This window comes from Lactuca serriola, chromosome 1 (genome assembly GCF_051521515.1).
Source record: "Lactuca serriola cultivar US96UC23 chromosome 1, Lser_US96UC23_V15, whole genome shotgun sequence".
Taxonomy (NCBI): domain Eukaryota; kingdom Viridiplantae; phylum Streptophyta; class Magnoliopsida; order Asterales; family Asteraceae; genus Lactuca; species Lactuca serriola.
Window position 1 is genome coordinate 77981291 of NC_136408.1, and position 21254 is coordinate 78002544.

The window sequence follows — 21254 nt, forward strand, 5'->3', positions numbered from 1 at the left end:
ACCTACTTTTTTTATTATATCTAAGATCAAATCCGTCTTATATTTAAATATACTTCGTACCATTTAACATGGATTATATCACAGTTTAAATCTCAATTTGCACCCACGTTAATTCCGTTTAGGCAGTAAATCTAAAATCAAATACATAGATACAATTAACCCTAAAAAGAATATAAGTGCGTGTAAACACAGCCAAAAAATAAACGAGTGGGATTTCAAAGCCAAACATTTGATCATGTGATGGGACTAGAGATTTTTTTGTATATATATTATTTTTCTTTATCAAACGCAATCATGCACTTTTCAATTCGGTCTATCTTTTTATCTTGTTCAAATTCCATTCACTAAAACATAACTTCAACAAGCAACAGATCACCGCATCGTATTTCGCTTATCGCTTCCATTTCTTCTAAATCGGGTATGTAACCGCCTACATTGATCAATGCTTAGAAATTTCCAGCTTTATAATGATCATTTACATTCATCGATTACACACATCAAACACCTAATTTCGAGCTGTGTATCACCGATTTAGTTAGTTTAAAGATCTTAAAACATCGATATTGCAACACCTAATTCTATCTGTATTACTCGATTCAGCTTTCGTGTTTTTGAGGTGAATGTTTTTTTAACATAAATCAAAGCTGTTTCTACGATTGTTCGTGTGGTTCTGTTTTAAGATCTGAACATCGTGTTCTTATCGGCTGTGAGTTTTGTTTAGGGATTGTGAATTCGCCTTGAAGTTTTCAATTTTTTTGTTAATTTTGTGATTAGTAAGTTTTTTCGTAGTGAATTAGTCATGTGTTTAGAAATTTGATGCAAAGTATGAACGTATACATGTAGGATTGAAAGAGAAGAAGAAAAGGAACTCTGAAATGGAGTCTCAAGCGTCTTTGATGGAGGTTGAAGGAGGCAATTTCGGGTATGTTAATATGTAATATGTTCCTGCTTTCACTTTCATTCAAATTTTAAAACAAAACAGAAAAAAGAAAACTAAAGTTCATTAGGATTCATGTATTTTTTCTTTTTTTTTGTTTAGTTGCTCACATTACATGAGGAAATGCAAGCTCAAAGCACCATGTTGTGATGAAATTTTCAGTTGTCGCCATTGCCATAACGAATCCAAGGTATATTTTTCATGATTTGGTTGTACATAATTTAGATAATCATGAATTTAATTAGTTGCTAACTTTCTACTTCATTTGATAAACCAGAATTCCATTGACATTGATGCAGTTCTTCGCCATGATCTTCCTCGACATGAAGTTAAGAAGGTAAGTTTTTTTGTTTTGAGTTTTCATTCAAGATTTATCATGTTACAATTCTAATCCAAATTCTCATTTTATTTGTTTTTAGGTTATATGTTCTCTATGCGAAACCGAACAAGATGTAAGTCTTTTACTATTCATCACAATAACAAAAAATTATGTTTTAACATCAAAAAGGAATTTCAGGTTCAACAAAATTGCATCAATTGTGGAGTATGCATGGGGAAATACTTCTGTGAGAAATGTAAATTCTTCGATGATGACGTAAGCTTCAAGATTGTTTTCCGAATATGGATTTATCATTTATAGTTCTTTATTTATCTAATTTTTTAAATCAAACATATTTGTAATCCATTTTCAGGTTTCCAAGAATCAATACCATTGTGATCAATGTGGCATATGTAGAACAGGTGGACAGGAGAATTTCTTTCACTGTGACAAATGTGGTAAATATATATATAAACATCTTGAAAACTTTATTTTTGTGTTCATAAAGTATTGATGAATCTTATGATAATTATTTGTAGGATGTTGTTATTCAAAGGTGATAAAAGACACACACGTGTGTGTTGAAAGGGCAATGCACCACGATTGTCCGATTTGCTCTGAGGTATAAGTGTAACTAACATGATTCAACTAATTGTAATCAAAGTTAGAAACTTTTTCTTGATTTTGACTTTTGAGAGTGAAAAGTTTGAAACTTTTTTTATCTTTTATATGCAGTTCTTGTTTGATACACTAAAGGATCTTACAATTTTACCATGTGGGCATACAATGCATATGGATTGCTTAAAAGAAATGGAACAACATCATCGGTACTCTTGCCCTGTTTGCTCAAAATCTGTATGTGATTTATCGGATGTTTGGAGAAAGCTTGATCATGAGGTAGCTTTTTTCTTACCATTTTTAGCAACTAAAAAAAGATTAAAGAAAAAAACATAACGTTTTTTTACTCTTTATTAGGTTGAAGTGACGCCTATGCCCCAGTCGTATAGAAACAAAATGGTAAGTATATTCATTTAGATCAAAAAGCAAGAAATGTTTTTTGGATAAAAAACTAAAATTGAAATGGGGTTTTATGGTTGTTTATGAAATAGGTGTGGATATTATGCAATGATTGTGAGAAGATATCAAGAGTGCAATTTCACATAGTGGGGCATAAATGTGAAAACTGTAATTGTTATAATACAAGACAAATAAGAGGAGCTCCTTCATCTGAATTCACATCTTCGGCTTCTGAGGAGGATTGTAATTAGTCAAATATAAGTGCTTTAAAAGGTGGTGTTATATAATAAAATGTTAAAGAGTTTTTTTTTTTTTTTTTTTTTTTAAGTAAAAAAGGCAATCATGTGTAAGAAGTACAAAATAATTAGGATGGTTTATTCTCTTGTCACCCCCCACATAGTACAAGTTGCATTCAGTCTAAAAGTACACACATAGTACTATTCAAGTTCCTTTATGTTATTTGATTTGATATGTCATAAAATATCACATATATTAAAAATGGATCATATCCCATAATGGAACAAAAATCATTTTATTCCATTGTGGTAAAATGCAAAGAAAGACCCAAAAACAGAGGTGACCCTATTTGTCTACATGAGCCCATCACTGAAGTGTACTTTGACTTTTCAAATATGAAGAACCAATTTACCAAAATACCCCCAATGAAACCAAAACAATTATTCCATATTGAATAATAGCCATACAATTACTAACCTTTGTTATCATAAGGTGCTTATGAAGTTATGATGACTCGAGCTCCTGAAGCAAGCCTGTTAGAAAGAAATCAAATACAAATTCAAGTTTTCAACAACATGAAACGTAGTTTTTGTTGAATTAAAACAAAAAATTAGAACTTAACTTTCTTCGATTTTGTTGACATTCTCTTTATTCTCTCTGAATGATTCCATTCTCTTGGATTGTTTCTTGCATTTTGTCCTTGTTAGAAATGAATCTCTCTTATTGATCCTGAATTCCAGAAACTTGTGTAAAAAGGGAGAAGGATTTGATAAAAGTAATGGGTACACAAGACATACCTGTTAGCAGCGTAGGAAGAAGATCGTTTTAGGCAACCCATGGCTTCTTTCTTGAGCAATAAGTAATCCTTATTTTCTGATGAACACTCAAGCTCCCCCAACATTACAGATGATGAGAGTAAACCAGATCGATATTTTGAATCTAATGACCTCGATCTGAAAGATGAGATTCTGCTAAAGTTGTCGTCTTCTGATGAAAGTGTCCCACAGGAGATTAGTTGTAGGAGCTTATTCGAAGCTCTAAGCTTTGTGTTGACCGGGATTTGACTCTGTTGTTCTTCTTCAAGGTTGACGGAGCTGTAAAGCTTATTTACATCGGCTCTGATCAGAGATTCCAAGGTGTCGGCCTTTCCGGCAGATGAACAGGAAGAAGATGGAGGGGATGAATGTGTCTGGATATGTTTAAGAGGAGAATCATTGGTTGATGACTCTATGCTTCTTGTGAAAATTTCTTGAGGTTTTTGAACTTTTACGAATTCATCTGTTTGAGTTGAAGCATCAGTAAGATCATGAGTCTTGTAGATCTTGTATTGTGTTGAAGATGAACAGTCATCTTGTTTTGAATTCTGCAATTTATGAGCAAAACGACCTGGAAACGATATGTGATTTCAACGTTAGTGTTATTGAAATGTATGATCGATTGATTGATTAACAAACGAATGTTGAACTATTTTTCACCTGAATTGTTTTGTTCCATAATTAGTTCGGAGCCTTTGAGAACGTATTCGTTACCATGAGCGGGAAAAATCAAGTCATCTTCACTAAGATCATTCCACACAAATGCATTCTTGTAGTTTCTGCATCATTAAGAAGAACATGATCTATCCAGCTACACGAATATGATAAGGAATCGCGAATTTTACAAGCAGGATAACATGATTTAACCTTTTGGAAGACCATGAATACATTGAAGACATGCCTTTCCCTCTCAGAGCATCGAATTTTTCAATCACGTCTGCAACAGAAAATTTACGAAAACAAATCGTGATGAAGTTGTTTGATATGCATAATGCTGATTCAAACTGTAAGAAAGTATGCACCTCTTAAGTAAAGGCCATTTGGTGAAACGAGAGGGACTTCGATGAAGTGAGGATGCTCAAGTTGTCGATTTCGGCAGAGATAGTAAATCACCGGAACTTTCCGACTCTTTGGCTCCATCTCCGGCTCACGCCGCCGCAGCTGATACATATGATCACACCACAAGTTCCGAACTTCAGCTGTATCAGTACTCGATTGCAGCTGCTGTTGCATTTGCATATACTTCTACATTCGTAGCTTCATGTAAACCCTAGCTTATGGTCCACAATAATCGTTTCCAGGATCACAAATTGCCAAATTTACGTTGGAATATTCATATTGCAATCGAATCTCAGGTCCAAATTGATACGATTCTACCAACAGTATACGAAATCAATTAAGCGCGCCAATCAGATCTAAAAGTATGGTAGTTTTGATTGGACGAGTCAAAACATCAAATCAGTTTGATGTGTACAAGAAAGGAGAAGGAATGATACTGTGACGAATAATGAGTGAATGGCAAGCAAATTCAAAAAGAAGAGAGTTCAAATGATGACAAAAAACAAACGAAATCTGTGTTTGTTTGTTTGTGTGAGAAGGGGGTTTTACTCTACCTCCATTAATGGCCATGTTCGATTATAATGATTGCGCTCTCTACAGTATTCAAATTGAGCGGATTTATGGTGGGAGAGATTTTTCTTAAAAATTTGTAGTTTATTATTCATATTTAATTATATCTGGAAGTATTATTTTTCTTTTGAGGTCGTGGGTTTAATTCCTATTGTGAACTTAGATGAAATTAGGTGTTATTTTAGATCTAGAATATATATTTGTATTTGCCGGTTAAAAAAAAAAAACATTTTGAAGTTATTAGCCTATTATGGGTTATTGTCGTTAATTCACCCACCAAACTTTTAAGTTTGGTTTTAAAAGTTCACCATTCATTTTTTAAAGTGCTATAGAATATATATTCTTAAAATTTTCAATCAATACATTAAATAAGAGAATATCATCAATTTGATTGGGTTGCCGGTTATAAAGCATATATGGAATGTGAATTAGCAATTATGAGTCCATGTGTTAAATGAAGCCTGTATGAGAGTCAAAATCGATTTCCCTTTCAGAGTACTATTTTACATATATTGATTCGCATCTAGGGTTTTATCTGAAGCAAAAAAAAAATAAAAAAAATAAAAAAAAAATAGATGATTCACTTACCCTCTTTCAAATAGATTTGATTACTACATTATGTAAAGGAAAAATATTTCAGTTATCTTATACGATAGCAGATGGTCATGGGCATCCTCAGTATCTAAAAATAGACCTACACTTTGACGGGTATTTTATTCGATGTTCGTTCAAGTATGCTAAAGGCAAGAAATTCGTATTTACCGACCACAATTTTCTTAGATGAGTCTTTTGCAAAAATATACTACTGTCTCCCTGACAAACCCTTTCATTTTGGTATTCGACATATAAAATCTGATGTGGGCTATGTCAAGTGCATAGATATTTCACACAGTGTGGGAGAAGGTACTTCACCATTCATTGACCGTTTATAGGGTTGGTTAGAATCTAGTGAAGATGAAATAGTTAGTCCTAATAAGGTAGAATCAGGTATTCATGGTCCGACAAAAGAGGACATAAACGTATACAATTTCTCATTTGACTTGGATGAAGGAAATTATGAAATAAACAAGACTATGAATGATGTTTTTTAGTAAGTTATTTATGGATAAGAAAGTTGAAGTAGAAGCTAATACACATAATGTAAGTAGCTAATGATATTTGCATTGATGAGGGATGTGAGAATAACCCTGCGGGTAAGGTACATTCCACATTTAATAAGGAAATGTCATGGAAAAAATATAATTTTTTTTATGGGAATAAGATCTAAGAATCCAAAGCAATTGAATCGCGTGTTATGTAACTATGTGTTACTAGTGGATGTCAATTTTTTTTTTAAGAAAAATGATATTTGATGGAGATTGTTCATTCAGACTCTAGGCATCATGGATGTATGATGAATAATCTTTCCAAATTAAATCTGTCACACCCCCAAACCAGAATGGCGGAAACATTCGGGGGTGGATGACTTCACGTAGTATCACAACCATTGAATATTGTAAAAAAAGTAACATAACCATCATATATATATATAATGAAAACGTATGTTGTTGCGTTATACATATTAGCAAAAGAATATTACAATATGATGATAAATGTTCAATAATAAAACATCCTTAGTGTTCCCTTCTCCAAAAGCTGGTGGTTACCTGTATTACTGATTCCCTGAGAAATACAAGTGGTTTCGAAAAAGTGTCAACAATTAAGTTGGTGAGTTCATAAGAGTTTTGCATTGAAAAGTATGTCATTTTTGATAGTAAATCGATGAACGAGGTTTTCAGAAAATCCAATATTTTCTATAAATGATTTGAAAAGTTTCCAGTGTTGGAGTGCATTAGTGTTTTCCATACTTGAATAATAATGATAAAATTTGTGTTAACAATAAAATGGAAAACTGAATGCATATATGAATCTCGTAAATCAAACTTGTTTTTATACTTTTATGTGAGTTTTATAACCATACTATTGACACTGACGGCCTGTAACAACATTCTTCAGGTGTTGTAGTGTTATGACATTTGTCACCCCAGACCTGCCGGTCTAACTATAGCTAATAGTTTAGGTGTGGGGTTGTCAATCCCGTATAGATCTATACACAAGTATCACGCTCTCTCTCTCCAAGAGATTATGGTATATAATACAGGACTTGAAATGCATACATACGAGTACGTTGAAGTTTAAATGTCTCACATTACTTGGTATAAACAGATTTACGATAAAAGACTTTACTTCTTTTGAAAGTATTTCATTTGTCGAGATGTATATGTAAATGTATGAATAACTGGAATACTATACTCATTATAGTTTCTCAAAAAGTATGTTTCCATTTAGTAATAACAACTTGGTGATATAATAGTCCTTTAAACATGAAGATATTTTTGTATCGAAACCCTATAAGAACGATATTATAATTATGTTTATAAATTGATACTTTGACCTGTAATGTACTTGTATTCCCCCCCTAAAACGTGAAAAGAATTGAAAAGTAGGGGTATGAACTCACTCGTTAAGTTTGAAGAGAGAGGCTAGAGTTGAGCAGAGTTTCGACCGCGGAAAGTTGCGTCTTCGGGCTCTCGGGAATCTCTGCAGCGTAGATCTTTCGTCGGGGGCTCGAGTGCCGAAACCGAGGTGAGGGAATGGTCTCTGGAGCTGGGAGAATGACTGAGGAATTGTGAAAGTGTGCCAAAACTCGAAGCTCAACCTCTCTATTTATAGTGCTGGAGGAGTGAGTACGCGGGGCGTAATTTTGGAGTACGCGGCGCGTACCTCGTTACGCTGGGCATAATATGGCGTCATGGCTTACGACTCCTGGCTAGCTAAGCGTAGAGGGGGCGGGCCGATGGGACTCGACTCTGGGTCTAGTACGCGGGGCGTACTCCCAGAGAACGCGGGGCGTAATCCGGCCTGTCCTCTTCTAAATTCCGTAACTTTCGCGTACGAGCTCCGTTATTCGTGTTCTTTATATCCATGCATAGGTGAGATTATGCTCTACAACTTTCATTTAGACTCTGTCGGCTAGTTTTGACTTTATTTTTAATGATATATTTTTAATAGGCCGGGCCTCCTAAAGTTCGTTAAAAATTCATAAGTTCTTTATTCGATGTCGGTTTTCGTTTGTCTTTTTATCGTTTTATTACTACTGTGGAGATCTTCAACTTCCGTTTAGGCGGCGATAGCTAAATAACACTTAATCTTCAATTTGAGTTTTTAGCCCTCTACTACTGTTACGAAACTTAGGAAATTTGTAACTTCTTCATACGAAGTCCAATTTGGGCGATCTTTTTATGCACGCTCACCTTTCAACGAGATCTACGACTTTTGTTTAGATACTTAAGGCTAAAATGCATTTTATTGAGATTTTACTTTTTACGTCAAATAATGTTTTAACGCCGTGTCGTAAATATACGAGTAGTTATAATTTCTTCAATATAACCCGGTTTTGAGCGTTCTTTATGTTTTTGGAAACCTTGGCATGATATCTAATATTTGATGCATCCCAACTTAGATACTTGAACACTTTATTTTCGAGGTTAATTTCGTTGTATTTGGCTTTCGAGTGTTACAATGCTTTTGGAAAATATAGGGTTGTCACAAAATCACCGAGGTATGATCATAATTGTGTTATGAATTTGAAGATGGGGGTCAATTGTAACCTATGCTTGGATTAGATGTCATATCACGGATCATATTATGCATAGGTAGAAATTGAGTCATAGACAATTTAGAATTGATGTTATGAAATAGTTTGGAATAGAGGTTAGTGATGGGTAATGCAAACGAGCAAAGAACCATGCTTTGACTCTAATTGAAGGTGATATTATGGGACACTATGTTAGGTTGTAGTCCTATACAGAGGAGATAAGAATATCAAACCTTGGTTCAACTGTCAAAATATATGTTAATCCAATGTCAGATGGTACCAATTACTTCAGTAAATTCTAAGTATATTTTGTTGGTCTGAAAAAGGGATGGATTAATGGTTGCAAAAGAGTAATAGGGATAGATGAATGCTTTCTCAAAGGAATTTGTAACGTGGAATTACTTGTTGTTGTAGGGAGGGTTGACAATTATATGGTATATTGTTTGTGTAGAAAACAAATAGAACTGGAAATGGTTTGTGGATTAACTAAATGATGATCTTTATATGGGCGACGGACAAGGATTGACACATGTATGATCAATTCAAGGTACTATGTTATTTGTCATGTTTTTAATATTGTATAATTGTTATTAACTTCATGTTTGTATTATAGAGACCAGTGGAGGTTGTCAAGGACTTACTGCCTCATTCTAAGCACATGCAATCTGTAAGACAAATCTTTTCCATCTTTAGTAAAAGATTTTGTTAGATTAGGGGTCTAATCCAATAACTAAATCAATATATATTTGAACTATTAGCAAAGTCCTTTTGGGTTGCCGTCAAACCTATTAATCGAATAAGATGACTTTTAGAGAGAGACACTAATTTATTGATTTAATATATGATTAATAAATAGCAATAAATGATTTATTAATATATTATGAGAATAAAATATTAATTAGAAATAGTGTTATTTAATTAAGAATTAATCAGAAATTAATTTGGATTAATTTTGAGATTAATTAGATTAATTAAAAGTATAAGGACCTAAACTATAATTGTTCAATAGTTGAACAAAATGGATTACAGAACCTTCCCAAGGTGGTGGACGGTTTTGGAGATATATTTTAGGGTTTCTAGAATATCCCTTGAAGATAATTAAGAGATTGAATAATTACCTAATTCGAAATAATAGTATTATATTTAAATTAGGGTTATCTAGTATTTTCCTATCAGCTATAAATAGGGTCCTTTAGCTCCCTAATTTCGACCACTTGTACCTTTAGGATGATAGCAGAAATTTCTATCCCATTTCCTCTCTATTCAAGTTTCATTAGTTGCTAAGGTTTAGGTTTGAACCATCAAAGGCACGAGATTTCTGGTTCTTGCTTCCAAGAGATTTTGAAGAAGGTTTGATTGGTTATTTACATGAATAATCAAAAGGTATGTAAACCCTAACTGTAACGCCATGTTCTGAATCGTTTCCTAATGCGAGGTGGTAACCCGAAGACCGAGTATCATCAGGCTTAAGGCCTTTGAGGAAGAGAGATTTAGACCCATTTGGGTGTGGGTAAGGTAATTTGGATGATCCGGGAGTTCCTTTTGTGTTTTGGAGCCTATGGGTATTTCGGGAAAGTGTCAGTTTGGGATTTTATGGAATTTGGATTTTTTGGGAAGTTTTGAGGTAAGTATGAGTTGATAGAAGTGTAAAGCTTCTCATTACCTTTTCGTGGATATAAGGATCATCGGAAACGAACTTATAACGAAGAAGTTATGGCCTTCGGAAGATTCATTGTTTTAGGGTTAAAGCATGTACGCATGGCGTACTAGTGCTGAGGCCAATACACAGGGTGTACAATGGTGTACGCATGGCATACTAAGCAATTTGATCGTGTGTGCTCTAAGGAGTACGCTAGGCGTACCAGAAGTACAATGGGCGTACTCCAGTCAGACCCAAACCCTAATTTAAGGTCTTGGACCCTATTTAAGCTCCTTAAATCACCACCAAACCCTATCATCTTCATCCTCCATCCTTCTAAACCATAGAAACAAAACCCTAGCCCCCATTTGAGTGGTTTTTGAGATCTTGGTGGTATTTCATGCTTTTTGGTGTTCATAAAGGAAGAAGAAACTTCTTGGAGAAGTGTGGGATTACTTGAAGCTTTTGGATCCAAGATTGTTGCATCTTGATCTACATTTTGGAGGTATAAAGTTTCTATCTTGATGACTCTGGGTGTTAGATCTAGTTTAAGGAGTATTTTGGGTTCGTTATTGTCCATAGAGTCATCCTTGTGAGTATGAGCTACTCCAAGAGCTTAGAATGTCGGATCTTGTCCTTTGGGAGGTACCTTGATTATAAACATGTCATCTTAATGAATTATTGTGGTGCGTGCATGACTTTGGGTGATTATTATGGATTGTAATAAGGTTTTCGTCCCATTAAGCCTTGTAAAGGAGTAAAGTTTCCAACTTTACGTGTTAATACATCTCATTAGGGTCATATCCAAGTTTGGAAGTCATTATCTTATTCATTAAGAGCTTATTTTGGATTTTGGGTTATGGAGGAGTACATTGGGCGTACACAAGTGTACGCTCAACATAATGCTGATTTTGTGCATCGGGGACTTATACTTTGTGCTTCGGGGTGAGTACACTGCGCGTACCATTCTGGTATGTGGTGCGTACTCCCTAGTTTACCATTTTGGGCTTTTTGAGACTTGGTCCATTGGACTTTGGACTTTGGGCTTTCTTGGAAGTAGGTACATGATGGTTTTGGGGCCCAATAGGGTTATTGGGCCATAATGGGCTTTTATTGCTTTTTATTTGGGCTTTGGGTTTCCATTTCGGGCTTTTGTGCATTTGGGCTGGACCTTGGTTATGAAACATGTAAGAAAAGGGTAAAATGCTTTTTTACCCTTTAGGAAGTTGGTTTATGGAGTGAGCATCGTATTTTGGGTTATCGGGTTAATCATTGATTAAGATTGTATTTATTGATAGTTGGCGTGAGGTTTCCGATTTAGCGACTCAGGCAGTTATTTGGCTATCAGCGGACTGAGGTGAGTTTCCTCAGTGTTCAGCGGGTCGAAGGCATCAATGCCAACCTATGGTTTTATTATGTAGGATACTAGAAGTCTGTGTGACTCTTGAATGTGTATGTGCTTGTATGCTTACCGGGCAAGGACCAATGTCGGGCAGGGCCCGATGACCACTATGTATGTTATTTATCTTTGTGATTATTGCATGTGTTATGTGTTGATATGCTTATTAGGCAAGGCCCAATGCCGGGTGGGGCACAATGATTGTATTGTATGCTATTGTATTTGTAATTATTGCATGTGTTTGTATGATTATATATTTATATATCTATATGTATATTGGGCGGGGTGTGACATCCCCAATTTCATGGCCAGAAAATACCGATTTGTTTATGCTTTATTTGAAAATCAGAGTATCCTTTTAAAGAAAAATGTTGATGAAATTTGTTCCCAGAAAAAACATGATAAATACATTATTAAAACATTTCCGAATAAATGTATTTTATTCATTTAAAAACATTGGGATGGAATTGTCAATACAGAAACGTAAGCATAAACAGACTTTACATTCATTTACACTAGTGATCTATGTCTCTTTTAATCTCTTAATGTAATGTAGCTTTAAATTAACATCTGTGGTACAAATAAACTAAGTGGGTCAGGTTGGGAAACCTGGTGAGTACATAGGGATTTCAATCCCACAACGTTATATTATATATATATATATAACTCACAATATATACAATTTTACCTCATATAAGCAATTTTACCCCATCCCGTCGATCATCACGACAACACGATCTATATTCTCGGATCTAAAATTAATCTCTTTACCAAATCCATACTCCCGGATTGGGTATGTCTCATCCATGCTCTCGGATCAATAACTATGCCCATTTCATACTCTCGGACTAGGGACAATTGACTATGTTTAATCCATGCTCCCTGATTAATGACAAATAACTATGTCCTCTCCATACTCTCGGACTAAGGACAAATGACTATGTCTAATTCACACTCTCGGATCGATGACAGATTTTAATGTTCTACCCTCTGTGTATATCTCACTCATACTCATAAGGAGATACTACCCAATACTCCTCTTAATTAATTTAGGTTTACTCTGTATCCTAAATCATAATATATTATCAAATATGCTCTTAACATGTATTTCAGACAATATCAAATATTTCACACATAAACATATATTTAATACTTTTATCAATACTTTTATTAAAATCATGTTCATGAAAGGGATTATACACTCACACATAAACTCTTCAACAAATATTTAACTCTTTAAAAGATATTTAATACTTGTGTTAAAATCATGTTCATGAAAAGGGACTATGCACTCACACATAAACGCTTTAACAAATATTTAACTCTTTAACAGATATTTAATACTTTAATTAATACTTGTATTAAAATCATGTTCATGAAAGAGACTATGCACTCACACATAAACTCTTCAACAAATATTTAACTCTTTAGCAGATACTTAATAATTTATTTAGTACTTGTATTAAAATCATGTTAATGAAAGTGACTATGACTCACTTGTTAAAGTGATGATTCCAAACTCGAGCAGCGCTTTGCTTCTATCGATTATATTTTCCTTCGACGAAACCTAGCATTATTATCGCTAAGTTTTAGTCTAATCTTTATTGCGACTAATTATTAGTCTAGAATCATCATTAACTCAAAGTCTACTTTCATGATCTATCAAGTAAGGAACAACCAGGTAGGATCATATCGGAGGTAGGGTCCGTTTGGCATACAAAGTATACTGTTCGGAAATCTCACTTTAAACACCTCACTAGATCACAGCCTAGACATCATCCCCGTAAGTAGATCAGTTAGTATAATGACTTGGAATCAATGATAAATCTTGTTTATAGGTTCATAATAACGATAATGAACTTAAACATAAGTTATACTTGAAGTACGGTAAGCATAACTCAACTTACAGGGGGTTTAGCGAGGAAACAGACTCTGCGAGGTAGAACTTCCGAGCCGAAAAGCTCTTTTTCTCAGAGCCTTCGGGCGCTCCAGATCTTTCCTCTAGCACCTTGAGGTTACTAGGGCTTTGGGAGGGTTTTGGGAGGCTTAGAGAGAAGTGAAGGGGTTTTGGTGTGAAAAATGAAGGCACTCTCGCATGGTATTTATAGGATGGAATTGGGTCAAACTCATCAAGTTTTGGCCTCCAACTCATCGAGTTGGTGCCACATGTCACCATCTGGTGGCAAGGCGTGTGGAGAAAGCAATAGCTCAGATCGCGCCACGTCACCCACTTCACAGCAACACCCTTTCGACTTCTAAACTCCATAACTTCCGCATACGAGCTCCGTTTTCAACGTTCTTTATATCCACGCGTAGGTATTGAGAAGATCTACAACTCTCCTTTTGACTCCATCAGCTAATTCTCGACCGATTTTAAATTTAATAGTATGAGAAGATTACACTATTAACGACCGTGTAAAATTCATAACTTCTACATACGGACTCCGTTTTCGACTGTCTTTTTATCGTTGAGCTCCTATTAATGAGATATTCAATTCTCATTTAGGTTGTGTTGGCTAAAAATCAATTGATCTAAAAGTCTAATTCCAGGTTGTGCACTGCTATGCTAAATCTTAGAAAAATTATAACTTCCTCATACAAAGTCAGATTTGGAAGGTCTTTTATGCACGTTATCGGTTTAACGTATACTACGACTTTCGTTTAGATCGCTAAGGCTAAAAAGTAATTTATCAAAAATTCACTTTTTTATGTTACACGGTGCAATGCAGGTTTTGCCGTAAAACTTCGATGTGTCATAACTTCTTCATTATAACTCGGATTTCGACATTCTTTATATGTACGGAACCCTTGTGACATATACTATAACTTGTTTAAGATTATTCAATATAAATAATCTTTCATCAAAAAGTAATTTTTGATGCTTATTGTCCCTGAATCTGCGGGCGTTACACGGGGCCCGATGCTAGGCAGGGCCTGATGACTGACATATTCTTTTACTGAGCGGGTCAGGCTCGATGCCAAACGGGGTCCAATGACGTGCAGGGCCCATTATATGTTTGATGTGTATGGTATGTGGTATTTTTGGGAACTCACTAAGCTTTGTGCTTACAGTTTTATGATTATGGTTTCAGATATTTCCGGTTCGAAAGGGAAGAGCTCGACTTGATCGCAACGCATCCACCCATGTTTTCGCATCATGATTATTTTGGAAATTTACTTTCATAATTGTTTTCTTATAAAAGTACTTTTGAATATTTTGATAATCAGATACTGAATGTAAATTTAAAGATAATTAATGTTTTTGTTGAATTAAAAATGAAATTTTTACCTCATAATTTTTCAGATGTTACACTAACTTATTTATGATTTTCGAAAATACTAGGGTTTCCATAGGGTTCTTTGATGTTCATAGATTATAGCACTAGGTGTAAGAGCTATGTATTACATGGGTTCATTTAAAAAAAAATGAAATTCTAAACATTTAAGAAGTTTGAATTTATAAGAAAAATTAGAAAAATATTGAATTATTAAAATTAAAGTGTTTTTTCTCTTTTAAATTTAGACAAATAATTTAGATAAATAAACAAAGGAAACTAATGGCTTTAATTTACAAATTTTGGAATTAAAAGGAAAGTCAATTAATGAAATTGAAATGCATTTATTATTATCCTTGTTGCAATTAATATATTTAATTAAATATCATGTGAAATTTAATAAAAATGAAACAACCACAAATGTCATGTGGAAAAAATTTAATTGAAAATAATACCACAAATGACATGTGGCCAAAACAATGAAAGTGTGACATGTGACAAAAATATTTTCATTTATTATAGTAAATTCAATAGTGAAAACATAGATCTAATTTGGTTGCATGTGAACTTAAGAGTTAAGACCACCTGATTTTTGTAACCTATATGAAACAACCCAAAATACGACCCAAAAATTTTTGTTTAAATAATACTAAAGATATCAACCATTTATAATATATCATGAAAATCGTACCTCAAAAATCCCCAACAGTTATAATAGATGTGTCGTGACAAAAGAACTGTATCAACATAACATGGTAATTGAAATGAACTCCCAAGACAAAAGCTGAAACTGTGGTGTGTGCAATGCCATCATCCCGAGCTCTTCCCTTTGCTTGCGGAAGTACCTGAAACCATGACTGAAACTGTAAGCAGAAAGCTTAGTGAGCTCCCCCAAACTACCACATATCATACCATAATACAGATAACACATACTGGGCCCCACCCACTACATCGGGCCTCGCCCAACATCAGACCAAAGTCCGGAATAACTTGGGCCCCGCCCGGCATCAGACCGAAGTCCGGAATAACTCGGGCCCCGCCCGACATCAGACCGAAGTCCGGAATAACTCGGGCCCCGCCCGACATCAGACCAAAGTCCGGAGTAAACTGGATATAACATATCATGAACGTACAACATAATCACATTCTGTATCGGGCGTGCCCGACCTACTACACATAACAAAACATGCATGAATCACGAAGACATCAAGCATATATACTACTGCATCGGACCAAGGCCCGGAACTACTGCCAACTAAACGGGTCGGCATTGTGGCCGTAGACCCGTTCCTACTGGAAGGAAACTCACCTTGTAATGTTGGCTGGTGAGGTGCTAAAACTGAGACTGTCTGACTGCTGCTCCGGAACTCCCTGGCTACAAATCCCATAAACACTAAATCAAATACTGATAACTAATCTCAGGGTAAAATGACCATTTTACCCCTGCTATGGTGTGGGTCACAAACATGGCCCCAAACCCTTAATTCCTTCTAAGACCTCCAATGGCCCACTAAAGGCCCACTAATGGCCCTAATTTCTATGTTGGGCCCAAATCTCTCTATTGGGCCTTACCCTAGGCCCAACACCTTTATAAGGCCCATATTTACTGACTTCTGATGACTCCTAAGGCCCAAAGACCCCAAGTCCAAAACACAGCCCACTCTGAGGCCCAAATGCTCAAAGTCCAAATTTGTAGCATACGCGGGGCGTACATCAAGGTACGCTGAGCGTACTGGCTGCTGGCTTGTACGCGGCGCGTACCTCCTTGTACGCCAAGCGTACAACCCTGTTAAGCCAAAATCTCATTAAGTTCTTAATAATCCGATCCAGAAGCTACAAATCCATATCCTAATCTTGTTCCATGTCTTAAGCCATAAAGTTGCTTACTTGATGGCTTACAAGTCTCATAAAGGCTCAAACTTCCAAAAATAACATTCTACTTCCATGGAGCTAAGTAGATCTCATGCATGGTTCCATATAAGCCACAAAGATTGCAACTTTATTGCTAGGAAGATGTTTCTGAGCCTTAAGGATGGTAATCCAAACTCCAAAACCGACTTACAAGATCAAGACTCAACCTTTAGACTTAAAAAGGTCCAAACTTCCATAACCTACATCTAGAGGGAAAGAGGGAGAAAGTTGCGAACTTTATACCTTCCTTTGCTGACCAAGAGGGTGCAAAGTCTAGATCCCTGAGCTCAAGCTTCTTCTCCAACTTCTTCCCTTCCTTCTACACTACTTCCCTTCCTTGAAACACTCACAAAAGCTTCTTCACACACAAAGAGAGGATAAGAACGAATTAGGGTTTTCTTGAGAGTGAGGAGGCTGATGGGAAAACAGGGAGGAGGCTATAATAGGGTTTATATAGCCTTAAACCCCTAAAATTAGGGTTTTCCCCTGGCCGCGTACGATGGGCGTACAATATGGTACGCTGCGCGTACGCTTCTCCTCCCCGCGCTTCATTTAATCGCTACGCCCAACGTACAACGGGTTTACGCCCCGCGTACGACTTATGGGCAGACTAAGGCTCAGCCCAAAGCAAAGAGGCCCAATCCCATATACAATTCTATTATAGCCCAACATAAAACTTGAGAATCTAAATAAATTTATACCTCGGAAGGCGATCGTTACAAATCTCCCCCACTTGAATCAGACTTCGTCCTCGAAGTCTGCTGCTAATGAATCTGAAAAGAATTCCGGGTAATGCTCAAACATCTCTTCCTTGGATTCCCACATCCAGTCTAAACCCTTCCGATGCTGCCACTGCACCTTCAGTAGCTGAACTACCTTGTTCCTCAAGGTCTTTGTCTTCCGCTCCAAAATCGCGACCGGTCTCTCAATGTAATTAAGGCTGCTATCAACCTGAATGTTTTCCAAGGGTACAACCACTGACTCATCTACTAAACACTTCCGTAACTGGGAAACATGGAAGGTGTCGTGGATTTGGCTGAGCTCTGCCGGAAGATCCAACCGATAAGCAACACGACCCACCCGGGCTAAAACCCTAAAAGGACCGATGAACCTGGGGCCCAGCTTGCCCCTCTTTCAGAATCTGATGACACCCTTCCAGGGTGATACCTTTAGGAGGACCATGTCACCCACCTGAAACTCCAAGTCTGAACGCCTCCTGTCAGCGTAACTCTTCTGCCGACTCTGCGCAATCTGCAGTCTACTACGAACCTGCTGAATCAACTCTGTCGTCTTAAGCACAACTTCGGTGCTCCCAATGACACGCTGACCGACATCGCCCCAACAAATCGGGGTCCTTCACTTCATCCCGTAGAGCATCTCGAAAGGAGGGCGGTCAATACTCGCATGGTAACTGTTGTTATACGAAAATTCCGCTAACGAAAGATACGTATCCTAACTGCCACTGAAATCTAGAACACATGCCCGGAGCATGTCCTCGAGAGTCTGAATCGTCCTCTCGCTCTGCCCGTCCGTATGAGGGTGGAAAGCGGTGCTGAAATGGAGACGAGTTCCCATTTCGTCGTGAAACCGCTTCCAGAATCTGGAAGTAAAACAGACGTCTCGGTCTGACACCACCGAAACAGGCACTCCATACCGTGCCACAACCTCTCGCACATAAATATCAGCTAGCTTCTCCGCCGATATGCTCTCCAAGATCGGTATAAAATGAGCACTCTTCGTCAACCGATCCATAATAACCCAAATCGAATCCACTCCACGCGCGGTCCTGGGAAGCTTAGTGATGAAATCCTTGGAGATGTCTTCCCATTTCCACACTGGAATGTCTAACGGCTGCATCTTGCCGTGAGGCCTCTGGTGCTCTGCCTTGACCTTCCTGCAGGTTAGGCACCTCTCCACATACCAGGCGACATCCCGCTTCATGCAGGGCCACCAATAATAGGGTCGAAGATCTCTATACATCTTTTTCGCCCCTGGATGGATGGAAAATCGAGACTTATGGGCCTCATCCATCAATACCTGCCGTACACCGCCCTAATACGGTACCCAAACTCTCCCATGAAGGGTCAACAATCCTCGACTGTTATAGTCAAAGGAAGCCACTCGGCCCACGATCCTCTCACACTTCTGCCTCTCCTCTTTGAGGCCCTCGACCTGTGCCTCTCTGATCTGCTCCAACAATGGAGTAATCATTGTCATCCTCAGACATATATCCCTGATCGGGGCTGATGCCGCCTTGCGGCTCAGGGCGTCGGCCACCATGTTGGCCTTCCCTGGATGATAAAGTATCTCACAATCGTAATCCTTCACTACATCTAACCACCGATGCTGCCTCATGTTAAGATTCGGCTGATCCATGAGATATCTCAAGCTCTTGTGATCCGTGTAGATGGTACAACGGACCCCATAAAGGTAATGTCTTCAAATAATGAGGGCAAACACCACTGCCCCCAGCTCTAAATCATGTGTAGGATAGTTAGCCTCGTGAGGCTTCAACTGTCTAGAGGCGTAAGCTATCACACAGCCTCGCTACATCAACATTGCTCCCATACCTGTGATCGAAGCATCACAGTAGACTACGAAATCCTCTACTCCCTCTGGCAGGGTAAGGATTGGTGCCTCGCATAATCTCTGTCTGAGGGTCTCGAATGCTGCCTGCTGCTCAGGCCCCCAACAAAACACCACCGACTTCTTAGCCAGTCGGGTGAGCGGTACAGCTATCTTGGAGAAATCCTGGATGAATCTCCAGTAGTACCCTGCCAAACCTAGGAAGCTCCGAATCTCTGATGGAGACTTCAGAACCTCCCACTGCATCACGACCTCTATCTTAGCTGGATCTACCAGTATACCCTTCTGTTTGACGAGATGCCCAAGGAACTGCACCTCGCGCAACCAGAACTCGCACTTGGAGAACTTCGCGAAAAGCCTCTCCCTCCTCAAGGTCTCTAGCACCTCCCTCAGGTGCTCCTCATACTGCTCCTGTGTCTTGGAATAAACCAAGATGTCATCTATGAATAATATCACAGACCGATCCTGCATCGGCCTGCATACACGGTTCATGAGGTCCATGAACGCGGCTGGAGCGTTGGTGAGCCCAAACGGCATCACCGCAAACTCATAATGGCCATAGCGGGTCCTGAAAGCAGTTTTCTGCACATCCTCATCCCTAACCTGCATCTGATGATACCCGGAGCACAAATCAATCTTGGAGAACCAAGATGCTCCCTGAAGCTGATCAAACAAGTCATCTATCCTCGGGAGTGGGTAACTATTCTTCACCGTCACCTTATTCAACTCCCGTTAGTCTATACACATACGGTGCGACCCGTACTTCTTTTTTACAAACAAAATTGGTGCTCCCCAGGGTGAACTGCTTGGCCTGATAAAGCCCTTGTCCAGCAGCTCTTGCAGCTGCATAGACAACTCCTGCATCTCTGGGGGAGCCAACCGATACGGTGCCTTGGCTATCATAACCGCACCAGGGATCAGGTCAATCCTGAACTCGACATGTCTCTCGGGAGGTATTCCAGGAAAATCCTCTGGAAATACATTCGGGTAGTCTCGCACTACCGGAACATCGTCAACCGTAGCCTTGCCCTTCTCCCAGGCATCTAAAACATAGGCAATATAACCGGCGCAACCCTGCTGGAAATAGCGCCTCGCTCTCGCTGCTGAACACAGAACTGGTCCGCGTTGTGGCTTCTTGCCCTAAATCACTAACTCTCCCCCACTGGGAGTGCGAACCCTCACTAACTGTAGCTCACAATCTGTCACCGCTTCATTGGGGCTCAACCAATCCATGCCTACTATGACCTTATTCCCTCACAGGGGAATAGGGACTAAGTCTACCGGAAACTGCTCATCGAATAACTGAAGGGAATATCCTCTGTGTACTCTCACAACCCTAACGGCCCTTTTAACTGCTATCTCAACCTCAAGTGGACAATCCAGCTCCCCTGGAGCTCTGATAAACCTCTTGTTAAGCGCAAGAGAGACGAATGATCGGGTAGCCCCCAAATCAAACAATACTGTAGCTGAGATGTCGTTCACTAGGAACGACCCTATACGCAAATACATATATAACATTAGGAACATTCAATAATAAATGCAGAGATAAGGGAAAAATACATACTCGTCACAACGTCAGGAGTCACTCGCGCCTCCTCTGTTGTCATCTGAAAAGCTCTACTCTTCGCCACTGGCGCCTCAGCCCGGCCCTGATGACCGTCCGTAATCCTCAAAGTAGCAGGGGCAGGTGCCGATACTTTCCCTGCTGCGGCTAAGCTCAGACACTGGGACTTTTTATGTCCCCTCTGATTGCAATGAAAGCAAATCAGATTTGTTGTTGTGGTGGTGGTAGTAGTAGATGTACAATCTCTGCTCATGTGCCCAGTCCGGCCGCACTTAAAGCAGCCGAGACT

General features: G+C 38.1%; 2 protein-coding genes across 2 annotated transcripts; one reads left to right on the top strand and one right to left on the bottom strand.

The window, feature by feature from the left end:
* The first annotated feature begins 266 nt into the window (after positions 1–266).
* On the top strand, positions 267–2727 carry LOC145093168 (CHY-type/CTCHY-type/RING-type Zinc finger protein). The gene is made up of 11 exons (XM_079031243.1): positions 267–418; positions 844–922; positions 1040–1127; positions 1215–1274; positions 1357–1389; positions 1455–1532; positions 1630–1714; positions 1796–1878; positions 1992–2153; positions 2232–2273; positions 2366–2727. Exons 2-11 carry the CDS (start codon positions 876–878, stop codon positions 2522–2524), a joined length of 837 nt encoding a protein of 278 aa, XP_078887369.1. The 5' UTR covers positions 267–418; positions 844–875; the 3' UTR covers positions 2525–2727.
* A 152-nt stretch (positions 2728–2879) lies between these two features.
* LOC145093159 (protein SOSEKI 3-like) lies at positions 2880–4994 on the bottom strand. The gene is made up of 6 exons (XM_079031231.1): positions 4348–4994; positions 4193–4262; positions 3986–4104; positions 3308–3896; positions 3132–3239; positions 2880–3043 (listed from the first exon to the last, which is right to left on the bottom strand). The coding sequence occupies exons 1-6, from the start codon at positions 4562–4564 to the stop codon at positions 3007–3009; spliced, it is 1140 nt and encodes a 379-aa protein (XP_078887357.1). The 5' UTR covers positions 4565–4994; the 3' UTR covers positions 2880–3006.
* Positions 4995–21254: the final 16260 nt, after the last annotated feature.

Coding starts and splice junctions, on each gene's coding strand:
- LOC145093168 (XM_079031243.1), top strand. CDS start 876: ATGGAGTCTCAAGCGTCTTTGATGGAGGTTGAAGGAGGCAATTTCGG. Junction 923..1,039: donor GTTGAAGGAGGCAATTTCGG/GTATGTTAATAT, acceptor TTTTTTGTTTAG/TTGCTCACATTACATGAGGA. Junction 1,715..1,795: donor CTTTCACTGTGACAAATGTG/GTAAATATATAT, acceptor AATTATTTGTAG/GATGTTGTTATTCAAAGGTG.
- LOC145093159 (XM_079031231.1), bottom strand. CDS start 4,564: ATGCAAATGCAACAGCAGCTGCAATCGAGTACTGATACAGCTGAAGTT. Junction 4,263..4,347: donor AAATGGCCTTTACTTAAGAG/GTGCATACTTTC, acceptor TTTCTGTTGCAG/ACGTGATTGAAAAATTCGAT. Junction 3,897..3,985: donor TATGGAACAAAACAATTCAG/GTGAAAAATAGT, acceptor TATCGTTTCCAG/GTCGTTTTGCTCATAAATTG.